This window comes from Schistocerca gregaria, chromosome X (assembly GCF_023897955.1).
Source record: "Schistocerca gregaria isolate iqSchGreg1 chromosome X, iqSchGreg1.2, whole genome shotgun sequence".
Classification (NCBI taxonomy): Eukaryota; Metazoa; Arthropoda; class Insecta; order Orthoptera; family Acrididae; genus Schistocerca; species Schistocerca gregaria.
The window spans coordinates 200,494,713-200,508,015 of NC_064931.1; the positions used below are offsets into that span (position 1 = coordinate 200,494,713).

Genomic DNA, 13,303 nt, shown 5'->3' on the forward strand with positions numbered 1-13,303 from the left:
GTGTATAAATAAGAACATAACACGATGAAGTCCTTTTCGTTAAATAACCGTTTTTAACAGTGTAAACATCAGCTTTATTGGAGCACAGAAATAAAGTTGGTTTAGACGTTGTTTTGGACTTAGAAAGAAAAAAAACATGAAATTATAAAATAAACAAGCTCAATGTGACTGTATAATCATTATATTTTTCACTGCCTTGAAATGTTGCTCCAGTTTTCAGCAGTTTACCATACAATTTTTATCAAGAACACCCTTGCTTTAGCCATTAACAAATTTTGTGATTGTTAATTCCTTAATTCTGATATTATATTCTGGCTTTTTGGATACCGCTAGGGTATTTCATCACTCAACGTCAGTGTCTGATGGTGGGCTAAGCAAAGTGACGCTGCTTGGACATTCCATCTAGTTGAAATATTCCACCATTTGACAGTGATGTCGCCTGCCATTGCCTTGACGACTAGTGTAAATTGGCTATAAATCAATGGAAAAAATATCCAGTTCCTTACGGAACAACTGCACGACATTACGAAAACAAAACAAAATAATACAATAAAGACTAGGAAGCTTGAAAATCGCTAAATCCACTATGACAACACGTGTGAGTGCAGTGAAAATTGTTTAACTTTCGATGTTAGCCGACAACTTAGTTCCCCAAACAAACGTAAACATTGAGTCCTTTGTGAATGCCTCCGTTTGAAATACATTGTGGAATGTTTTGACTTTTCATTCCACCCCATCCCATTCCTTCAAGTGTGGATCGACCTTAATATCTATACTGAAAAATAACCAGAAACGTAAAGACAAGTCAGAAACTTTAACAGTAGAACCCAACAACAAATGTCCAAAATGCTACAAATAAAAAACCCTAACTTTGAAGACCTACTCTGAACGGGACGCAAATGTGATTGTGTGTGTGTGTGCCAAAGGTGTCAACAGCACCTATGTGCCTGAGTTGCGCCGCGTCGTATGCGCCTATAGCACTCAAGGGCAGGACAGATAGAGTATGTTTAGATGTTGAGAAAGGTAGACTGGGCTGGTTTAGGCATTAAAACACTAAGCACACACTACAACATATGTCTGGAGGAATGGAAAATTATCTGCAATATTCTCGCAAGAGAAATACAAAAAGGAACTTCTCAGCAAAGCCAAAATTATGAAGCGCTTCTGTGTCAGCATAAAATCTGCGCCGAGTAACTGCACTATGTGCTTAGATTATCACACATAAAGATTCGCCTAAGAAAAATGCTGCCACTATCGTGCACTCATTTTTGTCAAATGAATTTGATCACTGGTGTGATTCGTGTATAGATTATAGGCTGAACGTGAGATGATAAGCGTTTATAAAAATGTTGCCGTGACTAAATACAGTGATAAGAATTTGTTGGGCCATCAAGTGTACGGTCTGTTTCTGAAAGCATAAGCCTACATCGAAGAGAGATAAGTTCTTTTATACATGTAACGTGTCTTAATAAAATTTATTATCATAATGGACACTGAGAAGATATAAAGTACGTTGTTTTTTTAAGTTTGCGAATTTTATTGCCTATAAATAAATTTGATTCCTTAACATATTTTTGGTTTTTCTTACATGCTGAAAACGTTTTTTCTGCAAATGCCTTGTTTCTGTTTCTTTTTATTGTTTGTTTACATTCAAAAATATTCAATAACACCGCCAAAATAATAAAGTATTCGAGGTAAACAAATAAGTAAAGAAGAATGCATCTGACTTACGTCGGAATTCTTGTAATACTGTATACAGCAGTTATGTGGCCTCTTCCAGTTGGCCCCTAGCACTTAATGCTGCAAACAAATTGATCAAATAGGAGTGACCTATAGACATGGAGGTAGAATTACTATTATACCTCCATGTCTATAGGTCAGTATCTGAGATCGTATCGTAAATATGCGGATAATTTACTGTGGTCAAGTTCATCATTGCAGCATTGTATTTGAAGTTCTTTGCACTGCTTCGAGCTTGTAGGCATAAGCTTAGTGTCACGCTATCTTATCTAATACGAAAAATGGCGCAGATATTTCGCAGGGTGAATGTCTTGTGCGCTACTACTACGTGTGAATTTGTGCCAAAATATGAACATTCGGTGGTTGTTACGCTAGACTATGATCCCCAGGGCCTCAGCGCAAAAATTCGGAAAGGTAATCAGTCTTATTTCTCTTTAAATTCTCTTGTACCAAACATCTCATTGTGTGTATCCGACGCGTCTTTTCGAAGAGAAAAGTATAGGAAAAAAGACCAGTTTTGTTCAGTTATTCACCTAGTTATGCATAAGGACGTTCTTAGTCATCGCAACTCATTTATTTCTCAAGTAGTCACTGAAACTCATTCTGAGACTTGGATACCGGTACAAACCAAGCAAACTTACTTTTATCGAAATTTCTTAGAAAAATTTGAGATTAAACATTTAAGGTCATTGTACTGTGGAAAATATTTCGTATGTAAAACTGAACATTCTGAGCGCATTACAAATTTCTTTGTTAAAAAGGAAAGTTCTAGTTTGAACAGCGTCGGCTTGAAGTGATCACTATTGGTCGTGAACAGCTGTAGTGTATAGGTACTAACAACAACATTGACTACATATGATTAACTCTGATTTTTGCGAAACAGTATTTTGACTGTTGCTTGGTAATACCAGAGGCGAGAAACGTCAGAGCGCGTCTTCAGCGACTTGTTTATTGAATGACTTTCGTTTCAGATTTTGGATGAAAGAAGTGTAATTGTCAGCACCTTTTCTTTACGTATGAAGTGGCTGATGTTTGGCCTATTCGTATTTTGGATATGCGAGGGATCTCCTGTAGCATAGTTGCAGTTTCATAGTAATGAACTAGCACTTAGAGGAATATTTTGATCTTGTCCATGTCTGAACACTGGGTTGTTCACGGATATTTTCTGAATAGTTTGGTACAAGTGATGTTGGTCTCCTGTTGCTCATTATAGAGTAATTCCTGATTCCTATTTATTTTTGTGTCTGTAGTGCAATAAAAATGTTTGCACAGATAATGTCAATGGTATACTGTGTGTGTCTCATTTGGAAACAAACGTGTGCCCACTTTACACCTAATGAGATGGCCCAATGGTTAGAACACTGGACTCACATTTGGGAGGATGGCAGTTGAAATCTGCAAATGGCCGGCCAGATGTCTTCTGTGATTTCCTTAAATCGCTCCAGGCAAATGCTCGGATAGTACCATTAAAACAGGGCATTGCCAGTTTCCTTTTCCATCCTTTACATTTGGGTCAAAACACATAAACAAGAAAAAAGTTGTGTTTACATGAGTGGGTTACATTTATTAAATTTTGTTGCAGATTAAGATTACTAAATTCCAGCTCTGTAAATAACCATGATGTAGCAGAGTTTTCACAGAGAAGTGATAACTGTTTGTAAACCTATGACACGTTCCACATCATGGTGGGTTGTTGTGTAGGTGATATTTGGAAAATGCAGAAACTAAACTAAATAATGAAGTCAGTTCTTGAATGTTACTCTTACTGTTCTTAAAGGAACAGTGTTTGGGCACTAGTATTTATAATACTTTGTAAATGAGCTACCCAGTAACATGCCCTGTACATCTATGCATATTGCAGATGTAACCTTTGTAAGCAACATTTGTTGTATGCAAACTGTAATTACAAAATGGGGAGTACCGCAAGTTATGTAATACCTAGTTTGAATGTGAAACTTTTGAGTAAAATATGAACAGCTAAAAAAAAAACTGTTGTTTAATTCCTTCTAATTGTTTTGTGGTGCAAATGTCATGGGCGCCCAAAAAAAATTTTTGACAGGAAATGTAGTTTTGTATAGGAAAGAAAAAATGTGCAGGTATAACTCAAGATAGTCTGTAAATAAATATAACAACTGCAAAGAGTGGTATATCAACAATTTGACTTAAGAAAACAATAGTTACGAATGTACAGATACAAATCTATGTAATATATTACCTTCATTGACACATTATGTCTCGCGAAATGCCTTGGAAAAATAAAATAAAAAAGTCTGTAAAACTGGTTCACACACTTGAATTCAAAAACTGTTCTCATCTAAATTGCTAAGTAATTTTTGAGACTTGTATATTCAATAAACATTGATATTGTCGTGGTATAGTGTGCAAATGCCGAGTGGTGGATATATTAATTAAATAAACAAGTCACATTAAACATGAGGCCCAAAATATATTTTAGTACATGAAAATGGCAGTGTGTGGTTTCTTCTATTTCATTTTTAGAGTGAAGCACTTAATGTTTCCTCAGACTCCCACTATATTTTCAGGAAATTATTTATGGATCTTTTAGAGGTAATACATTATTTGTTACATTAGAATATATTATTTGTTTTACTCAATAAAGTAGTAGTAATTATATAGTCACTTAAATGTGTTCAGACTTGATAAAAATATTTACTGCAAAATAAACTGCCGTAGACCATCAAATATCTGAATGCTAATAAACTTAAACATTGGCTAATTGAAAGCATTCAACAAATTTAAATTTACATATCCTATAGAAATTCTGCTGATAATGATGTGGCTATTTCAGTAGTTTTCCCTACATGTAATCATGGTTGACTTCCTATGTTTACATCTGAATCTTCACTTGTGACAGTTCATTCTATTGTACAATTCATGACTATGACTAAAATATCACACTTGTAGAAATATTTCGTTTGGTCATTGCTGGCTTTATTTTGTTGTTAATAAGCGGAAAATTAAATCTGCAACGTATCTTTAGTTCAGAGTGTTCATAATGTTATATACTACTTTTCCATTTTGGGACTTTGTTGAATAAACTGTGTTGATGTGAATGTATTATACTGTTTTATTCTATACTCAAAAAAATTGCAGAGTATTAAAAATTTTGTTATATTTGAGAAGATTTTGAATATTATGTTGTTTAGTCATGAATGTGTCATAGTTCGTACACATGCATACATATGTGCATACATACATACAGCATTTGTCAGTTTATTCTGACTTTTGAAGCAGTTACTGTTTGAGTGTGCTGTATTTTGACACTAGGGGGTAATGGCTACAAATGCAGGTTTGTAAAAATGAAGTACTAACAGAATGTTAGTTTGGTTTTCAAGGTGGCTTTACAACAGAAATTGCTATATATGCTTTCAATGAACAAATATTAAAGGCTTTTGACAACTGAACATCACCCATTGGTTTTTTGTGATCACTGTGTGAATTGTGGAAATCTTCTAGATAGCTTACCTATTGTGGTATGAGTGGTACAGTTCACAGAGTGTTGAATATGAATTAAACTTGAAGAATGAAGAAGATTGAAATTAACTATACAGATTGTCTACAAAAACCAACCAACCTAAGTGGGGAAGTATCAAGAACAGTGTCCTACAACGTTCAGTCTTGTCCCTTATTGTCCACAATATATATTAATAGCTTGCTACTCTATATTCATGAGGATGCAAAGTTAGTTCTTTTTGCTGATGATACCAGTACAGTAATCCCACTCAGCAAACAAGAATTAACTAAGGAAACTAAATGTCTTTCACAAAATTAAGTGGTTCTCTGCAAATGGATTCCCACTAAATTTTGAGAAAACACAGTATGCACAGATGTGTACTGTAAATAGCATAGCACTATTGTTAAATATAGACTTTGAACAGAAGTATGTTGGGAAAGCAGAATGTTAAAACTTTCCAGTTTTGTGCACTGTTAAGAAATTGAATTGGAAGAAACACATTCATGATCTGCTGAATTGAGTTCAGCTATTTATTCTATAAGGGTTACTGCAAATTTTGGTGATAACCATATCAGTAAATTAGCATATTCTGCCTGTTGTAATTCACTTTCATATGACGTATTTTGGGATAATTCATCATTGAGAAGGAAAGTATTCATTCCACAAAAGTGTGTAATCGGAATAATAGTTGGAGTCCACTGGAGATCACCATGCAGATATTTATTTATTTAAGGAATTGGTATATTCACAGTACCTTCACAATACATATTCACTTAAGAAATTGGGTACTAATAACCCAGCCCAATTCAAAAACAATAGCTAATTGCATAGCTGCAAGACTAGAAGAGAGGATAATAAGCTTTACTATTCTAGTTTAAATCTGACTTTGGCACAGGGGTTGAATTATGCTGCCACAAAAGTCTTTGGTCCTTTACCAAATAGCATTAAAAGTCTGATAGATAGCATTTAAAAAACAATTAAAATAATTACAGAATGGCAACTACTCCTACTGAATAGATATATTTTTAGTTATTAATTAAAAATTACATAACATAAAGAAACCTTATGTTAAATTGACTTTCACATTATTACGAAGTGTTGTATTCATGATGTATGGAACAAGTTTTAATGCAGTGCAATGTAATGTAGTAATGATAAAGCATCTCCACTCATTAAAACCTGTTAAAGGGAATGTTACTCTTGGAACCTGTTGATTGCATCAATTTTCTGCAATTATACAGTGAAAATTTTAATGATTTGTTTAGAGTTACTTCGCCCTCACATTGAAGAATAATACACAAGTATGCGAAAATTCATTCTCCTCTGCTAGGTCCTCCAAAGACAGTTCATTAAGATATGGCAGTGTGGGAACATATAGCCTACATGATCCGTTTAAGAACCAGAGAACTTAAATTTTTCTATTTTTATTGCACTCCTCTTTGTATGCTGTACATAGAATATTGATATTCTTCTTAACCTCTTCCTGCATAATATGCACGGGGAAAGGTAATACCTCTACCATTTTGGTACTTACCAGTGCTATTTTGTTTTTATCCTTGATTGTAATTTCTATGGCTGTGGAAAGTCATGATACACTGCAATAAATTGTAATAAAACAAATTTCACAAAGTTTATACAGTGAAAAATCAGCACTAACAAGGTTTGCCATATTGTCAAATTTTCTGTCAGTCAGAATTTTTGGCACACACATCAAACAGCACTGTACACAGTCAAATTTTGGCAACTATAGTAAAATTTGACAAATTGTTTGGTCATTTACAAGGTCCTTAAAACACATTTGTGGTACGTGACTGTTGTCATGGTATTCAACATGTTTGATCAGTTTCATCTTTTGAAGCAAATGTTTGCCTGCTACATTAAGATTTGTCCTTGAAACTTCTGTAGAAAAGTGTTTCTCTGTTTGTATTCTTGTGTTTTAAATCACTGTGGTTTTTAAAACCTTTTGTTATTATCTGTGCCATCTGAATTCCTCATTGTGCTTCACTTAAGGAATTTTACTAATCTGTCTTACTTCTTTAGTTCCCTATAGTGTATTATTGCATTCACCATTCAACAACCTTTTTAATTCTGTCTACCTCTAGCATGTCCTTTCACTCTTCGGTATTTTATACAGTGTCATAGCTAATAAACACCTGAGCTGATTAAATTAAATTTCAGATCGCTATATGAATCGGATGTATTCAGTATTCATTTTGAATACTTCCTCTTGAAATTGGATGTGGCAGTTTTAAAGTTGTAGCTTTTATTTGCCTAAATAAAGTTACATTAATCTCAATAGGGTGATCAGACATAGGTTGAATACTATATCTTTTTTTTTCAGTAGTCACAAGTGAGTAACACACTACTAGCTATTTTGGAAATCAATGAAGCAATAACATCTCAAACCTGATAAATTTTTTTTAGCTGTGATGACAACATCGTTGTTGTTTTTCTGAATTTTATCACAGATATTCCTTGTGCTTTTGACTCTCTTCAATCATCTACATTTCTTTTTTTACACGGGTGGCAGTCAATAAGTTCTGACATGTTCATATCCACTGCTGACTCTTCCCTTAATAATTTACACTCAGTATTTTAACCTCAAATTTTCTGTGAAAAATGTTTCACTAGTATATTCTGGGTATCATTTTGATTTGTATCAACAAAAATATTACTGTCATGGCCTACTTTCTGATAATGTAAAATTATCTGTCAGCGCATTAATTCATCTTCTTTCCCATCACTTGGTCCCAATGTATTGAAAACTGTTGAAAAAGGGCAGAAAAAAAATTTGAAGCCTCTAGTGATAGTAGGGTAAGGGGTGTTCAGAATAAGATAAGAAACAACTATGTGGGTAACATTGAAGTCTTTATTCAAAAGTAGTTGCCAGAGCCCTGAGCACAGCCATCTCATTTTTTTAATGAGCAGGAGGATTTCCTTCTTACAGATTTTCTGCAGCCGTGACAGGAGCCAGTTATTCATTGTTGTCCTCCAGTTTGTCATTAGAGCTGCTGTGCTTCCCCCTGAGATGTTTTTTTAGCAAACCAATCACATGGAAGTTGGAGGGCTACAGGTCTGCAAAACAAAAGCTGCTCTCATTTGAACTGGGCCATTACACACTTGTGTACATAATCTTGATTTGTTCTTTATTAAACTGGCATGAAGTTGTATGAGGATGTTTGACACTAAAGGCAATTTAGATCTCCAAAATAGGAAACACACCTGGGCTGGTGGAATCTTTTTTTCAGTTGTGTATTTTCACAGATTGGATTAGCTGCTCTGTTAAGTGAGATTATTCATTAGTATCATAAACTGCTTGCAGGATGTGGAATAAATTTCTGGCCACACATTTCATGTTTGCAGAAATATGAGCCTGACACTACTTTTAACAAAGTGGCGTGTACCATGCTACTTCAGCAACCAGCAAATTTATTGACAGACTGTGTAGCGAGACAGAAGATAAAAATTCCTTGTGAAGTATGTGACAATATTTGTTCTTTACTCAGTGATCGACATTCTGGTTCACAACTTATATTCCTAATTTAACAGAAAATCTTTCATGTGTTTAGGTGAAATCTGCTTGTCAGCTCATACTGTTACTGAGAAATTTGTATGCATAAATTTCGTATTTGTATCAGAAGGATATGGATAGTGGTAGAGAAAAGTTGCGACACAGTGCTGTTGAGGGTTAAGCTGCACTTTGCTATTGTAATTGTGCTAACGTGAGAAACAGAGATGTTACCTTTATGTTGAACACAAATGAAGATAGAAATGGACATTCAGACGTAATGAATACTTGTTTCTTGTAACTGCAAATGAATTAGGTTCTTAGAAATATTGAACCTGGTGACACACCTTCTGATATCACCTATCTATTTTTGCCTATGAAGTTGTGAAAATGGCAAACAGGAAACATCCATTGAAATCCAATAGGTGTAAAATTATGGTGATTCTCACGCTCTTGCATTTGTTTAGTAAGTCAATTTAAATTTAACCTAGGCCAATGCTGCAGATCAGTCTCGACACAACCTATATTTCAGAAAATATTGTAAAGTAAAATATTATCAGTTTCCTGTTCTATTCTTGTTTGCACACTGACGTTCAGTATCAGTATGTTCAGCCACCGCAGCTTCTCAATACTAGCCCCGTGTTGTGTATTGCACAGTATAGAAAGTGCATCATTCATTTTTGTAGAATTCATATAGCACAGCAAGCAAAACAGAAGTGCTGACATTCAGTATTGATTTCAGATGTTGCCAAGTGCTGGGGAAAAAAAAGTTGGTGAGCATTTTTTTAATTTTCTTGTGTTTTGGGCTAAAATATGGGTAGCACTTCTTATCTACAAAGAAAGCCAGCATTTTGATTTAGTTAAAAGTATCATATTGTACTTCTGATTGGCCAAAGTTTATGAAGTAATTTAAAAATTTTGCAACTAGATTTGGTACATGTGTGGATCACACACACACACACACACACACACACACACACACACACACATATATATATATATATATATAGTTGGAACAATTGTTCTGTGAATCTTAATTATTTGTATGAAGTTGCATGAACTTGGTGAAACAGTCAGATCCTGTGTGCAGTTTTGTAGAAGTTACACTTTCCATACGAAATATATAAATGTAAAATGTGAAATACTTATTCTCATCTATGGGCACACAGCTGCTGTGAATTCCCTGAGAGAAGTCATTTTCCTGCATAGACTGCTTCAGTTTGAAATAATCAGTATTTCATGGTTTAGCAATTAGCTAATTTAATCCCTTGGACATTTTCAAGCTACCTCTGTTCCTTTCCTAACATTAGTTTTAAGCATATAGTATCATATATTCCACACATCAGTTTGGGGAAGACATGTGGCAGCATCCGTGTGTAATTTCAATGAAAGTGAATTTAAAAGTGCTTCTAAGTCACATAAGATATATAGATCAAGATGGTACTGAATCCTTTCTTGTGCTCATGACGTGTTTTGAGCATAGTCCGTCACCAGATGACCTGGTGACAGGTAACCGAATAATTGAGATTATATAAATCTCAAATGAAATTAATTGTACACAATTTTTGAAGAACATGAATACATACCATCAAAGATCATTACATGCATTATCAAGTACGCTGAATAATGTCTGTACAAATGTCAATTAAAACAAGTCATATACAAGAAATAGGCTTAACCAATAGCTGAATACAGTTACATTGTCAAGGCACTGCTAACGGAGCCATAACATAAGCTTGTATCGGTACAGGGCAGCTCTTCTGATAATGTGTAAAATACAAATATGAATATAAAATAATAAAAGCTCAATTAGTACTTACGTGCAAGGTCACTTGTACAGTACAGTATAAAAGACGCACCACTTACGTTGTCATATAGAACCATATTGGGCATGATCATAGTTTCAGTAGGGGGCATCACATCCAATGCAAAGTTAATTAAAATAATTATTTTTCAATAAAACAAAGTTAATTCATTTTCACCAGCACAGTACAATACTGCACTCTTTTGAACTGGTGGATGACATGAATCTTTCATATGATCTATATCTGTTTTACTTATGCAACTTACCAGCATTTGTAAACTCACTTTCATAGTTACTGTTGTGATGGTTGCATGCCTCTACCAGGACTTCAGGTCATTTTTACAACGTGTAATCTCAGTTTAAATCTTACATGGAACTATTTTAATGTTTTGTATGCAGCTACAGTGACAAAACTCGCATTGAAGTCAAATTTTCTCTTTTTTACGTATGGGCTTGACATATGAGGTAGTTATGCCCACAACTACAATGGTTACGTGGATCCATTAAGGACACCGTCAAATGTTTTTTCATCTACACTGATGGTTTGATTATATGATGCTATATCCGTACAATTTTCCACTGTGATGAAAATAAGAGGTTGCTCTAAAATATTCAAGGGGAGGGGGGAATTAGCTAACAGCTAACTCAAAAAAATAGTGATTATTTCAAAATAAAACAACCTACACAGGAAATTCACAGCAGTTGTGGACCCATACATACAAGACTCCTTGTCACTTTCATTAATGTCACATGGTACATTTTTCTCAGGAACTCATCAAGCAAAGTTTCCTAGTAACAAAAGCATATGGTATGAATTATTTGTGGTATATATTCAAGAACCTGTAGAAGCCTGCCTAACCTGTTCTTAGTATGTTTATACCTTTATGAGATGTGCTGTGAATAATATATTGATTTCAAACAGTGTAGTTCATAGTTGAATGAGAAAGTTTCACAAATGTGCTGAATACTACAGCTGACTCTACACTGATCAAATTGGTATGAAGGACATTGTTAAAGTTTGTGTCAGACTTTTTTAATTTCTTAAAAATTCCAGGTTAATTTTTTTTTAATTACATGGTAGGAAACTTTTGGAAATCAAAATTTCAATGTTGAGTTCTGGTGCAGGACATTTATCATCAGTCTGAGGCAAATCATAGCATTAGAAAACCCACTTCAGTTTGTAAATATCATATGTTCTAGGGTTTGGTTTGTGCGTAACACGTATCTTTCGATAACAAAAAGCTTTAAGTATTTTTTTCATTTATAAACTGCCTTGTATATTTTCAAAGAGTTTTTTCTTTTTTTTTTAATTTCAGATGAGAGTACTTACGACAGCATTGGTGAATATCCCATTTCGAGGGCAACTGAATGTGCTAGAGTGGGACCACAAGGTTATGTATTCACTTTTGATACAGAGAGCCTCCTATTCAGATTTCAGAGTGTAGCAGGTATGAAGTTCTGCATCAATGCAATTTTATTGTTTACTGCTCCTGTTCTGCCATGTCAGTCCAGTTTGTTGACTTAATCCTTTGATTTTATTCTCTCTTTCTTCAGATGCTAGAGCATTTCATGAAGCTGTAAGCAAAGTAAAACTTGGAAAGGATTCGTCAGTTTTTACAGATCGCACTGAAGACTCTTCAGCCATGCAGTATTTCCAGGTGAAATTTTTTATACCAAATACATTGAAATAATCAGTAGCATTGTGTTAAAGTACTTCCAAGAGTGGCACCGAGCACATAATCTGAATGTTGTGATTTGTGAAGAAACTTTCATTATGGTGGCAGGAATGGATCAGTGAAGTTGATGACCAATTCCATGGTTTGTAAAATGCCAGACGGCATCTTTTTTTATAAACAAGATCTTTGTAGAGTTCATAGAGTAAGCTTGAGTCAGATGTCTGGCAGTTATCATTTGATAGCCTTATGAAATGATCATTTTAGCAAATCCTGTGAAATGCAGAAGAAACAGTATTAAAAAGTGATTTGGATGAAATCCATGGGGACTGAGCACAAGCAGTGATAATTATTTTATTGTGGTTTAATGAGTATAAGCATGACCATAACACTGAAGATAAAAGCACTGTGGCCATCCAGTTGACCTGTTAAGACCATGGTGAGGAGCAGCCTTACTTCGAACTACAGTAAAAGATGTGGAGCACAGTATATATTATCTTTCAGTATACCTTTTATTTATTTTGAATAAACACCATGGCTTGATCATGAATCTTAGTGGATCATGAAACTTAGTGAGCAGACAGATTATGTTGGTACATCTTAATTGTTGCCCATGAAAGTCTAAGGTCATTATTTGAAATGTTAAGCAGTGTCTTGCAATAAGTATACTTGATTATTATTGTGTGAATGAAATCCTGGTGTGCTCATCCCATTTTGTATCACTTTGCAACATTACACCTAAATATAAATATAAATAAAAATAAAAATAAAATAATTGATGAGACTTTCAGGCAGCTCACTACTAATGTTATAGTAAAGTGTTACAAGGCTTTTTTCTACTTATCCTTATTAACTTCCATTCTTCTACATTTAGAACAAGCTGCCATTCATCACAACAACTAGAAATTTTGTCTAAGTAATCTTTTCTATTCCTACAGTCACTCAATGATGACACCTTCCCATATATCACATTGCCATCAGCAAGTAACTATAAATTGTTCATCAGGTCATTTGTCCCTGGGGCACTTCTGATGATGATATTGTCTGATGAACACTTGATGTCAAGAACTGCATACTGGGTTCTATTACTTCAAAATTCGTCG

General features: G+C 34.4%; 1 protein-coding gene across 8 annotated transcripts in view; it reads left to right on the top strand.

Moving 5' to 3' along the window:
* The first annotated feature begins 1,789 nt into the window (after positions 1-1,789).
* Positions 1,790-13,303, top strand: part of LOC126298358 (histone-arginine methyltransferase CARMER) — a 93,729-nt gene continuing 82,215 nt past the window's right edge. For 4 of the 8 annotated variants that reach the window (XR_007552599.1, XM_049989657.1, XM_049989658.1 and 1 more), the window contains exons 1-3: positions 1,790-2,154; positions 11,844-11,975; positions 12,082-12,185. Coding sequence is in view for 7 of the 8 variants with exons in the window: in XM_049989657.1 (XP_049845614.1) it covers positions 2,022-2,154; positions 11,844-11,975; positions 12,082-12,185 (369 nt within the window). In the remaining variant the exon portion in view is untranslated. The remainder of the gene's footprint in view (positions 2,155-11,843; positions 11,976-12,081; positions 12,186-13,303) is intronic. The other 4 variants (XM_049989654.1, XM_049989653.1, XM_049989656.1 and 1 more) reach the window with 2 other exon arrangements.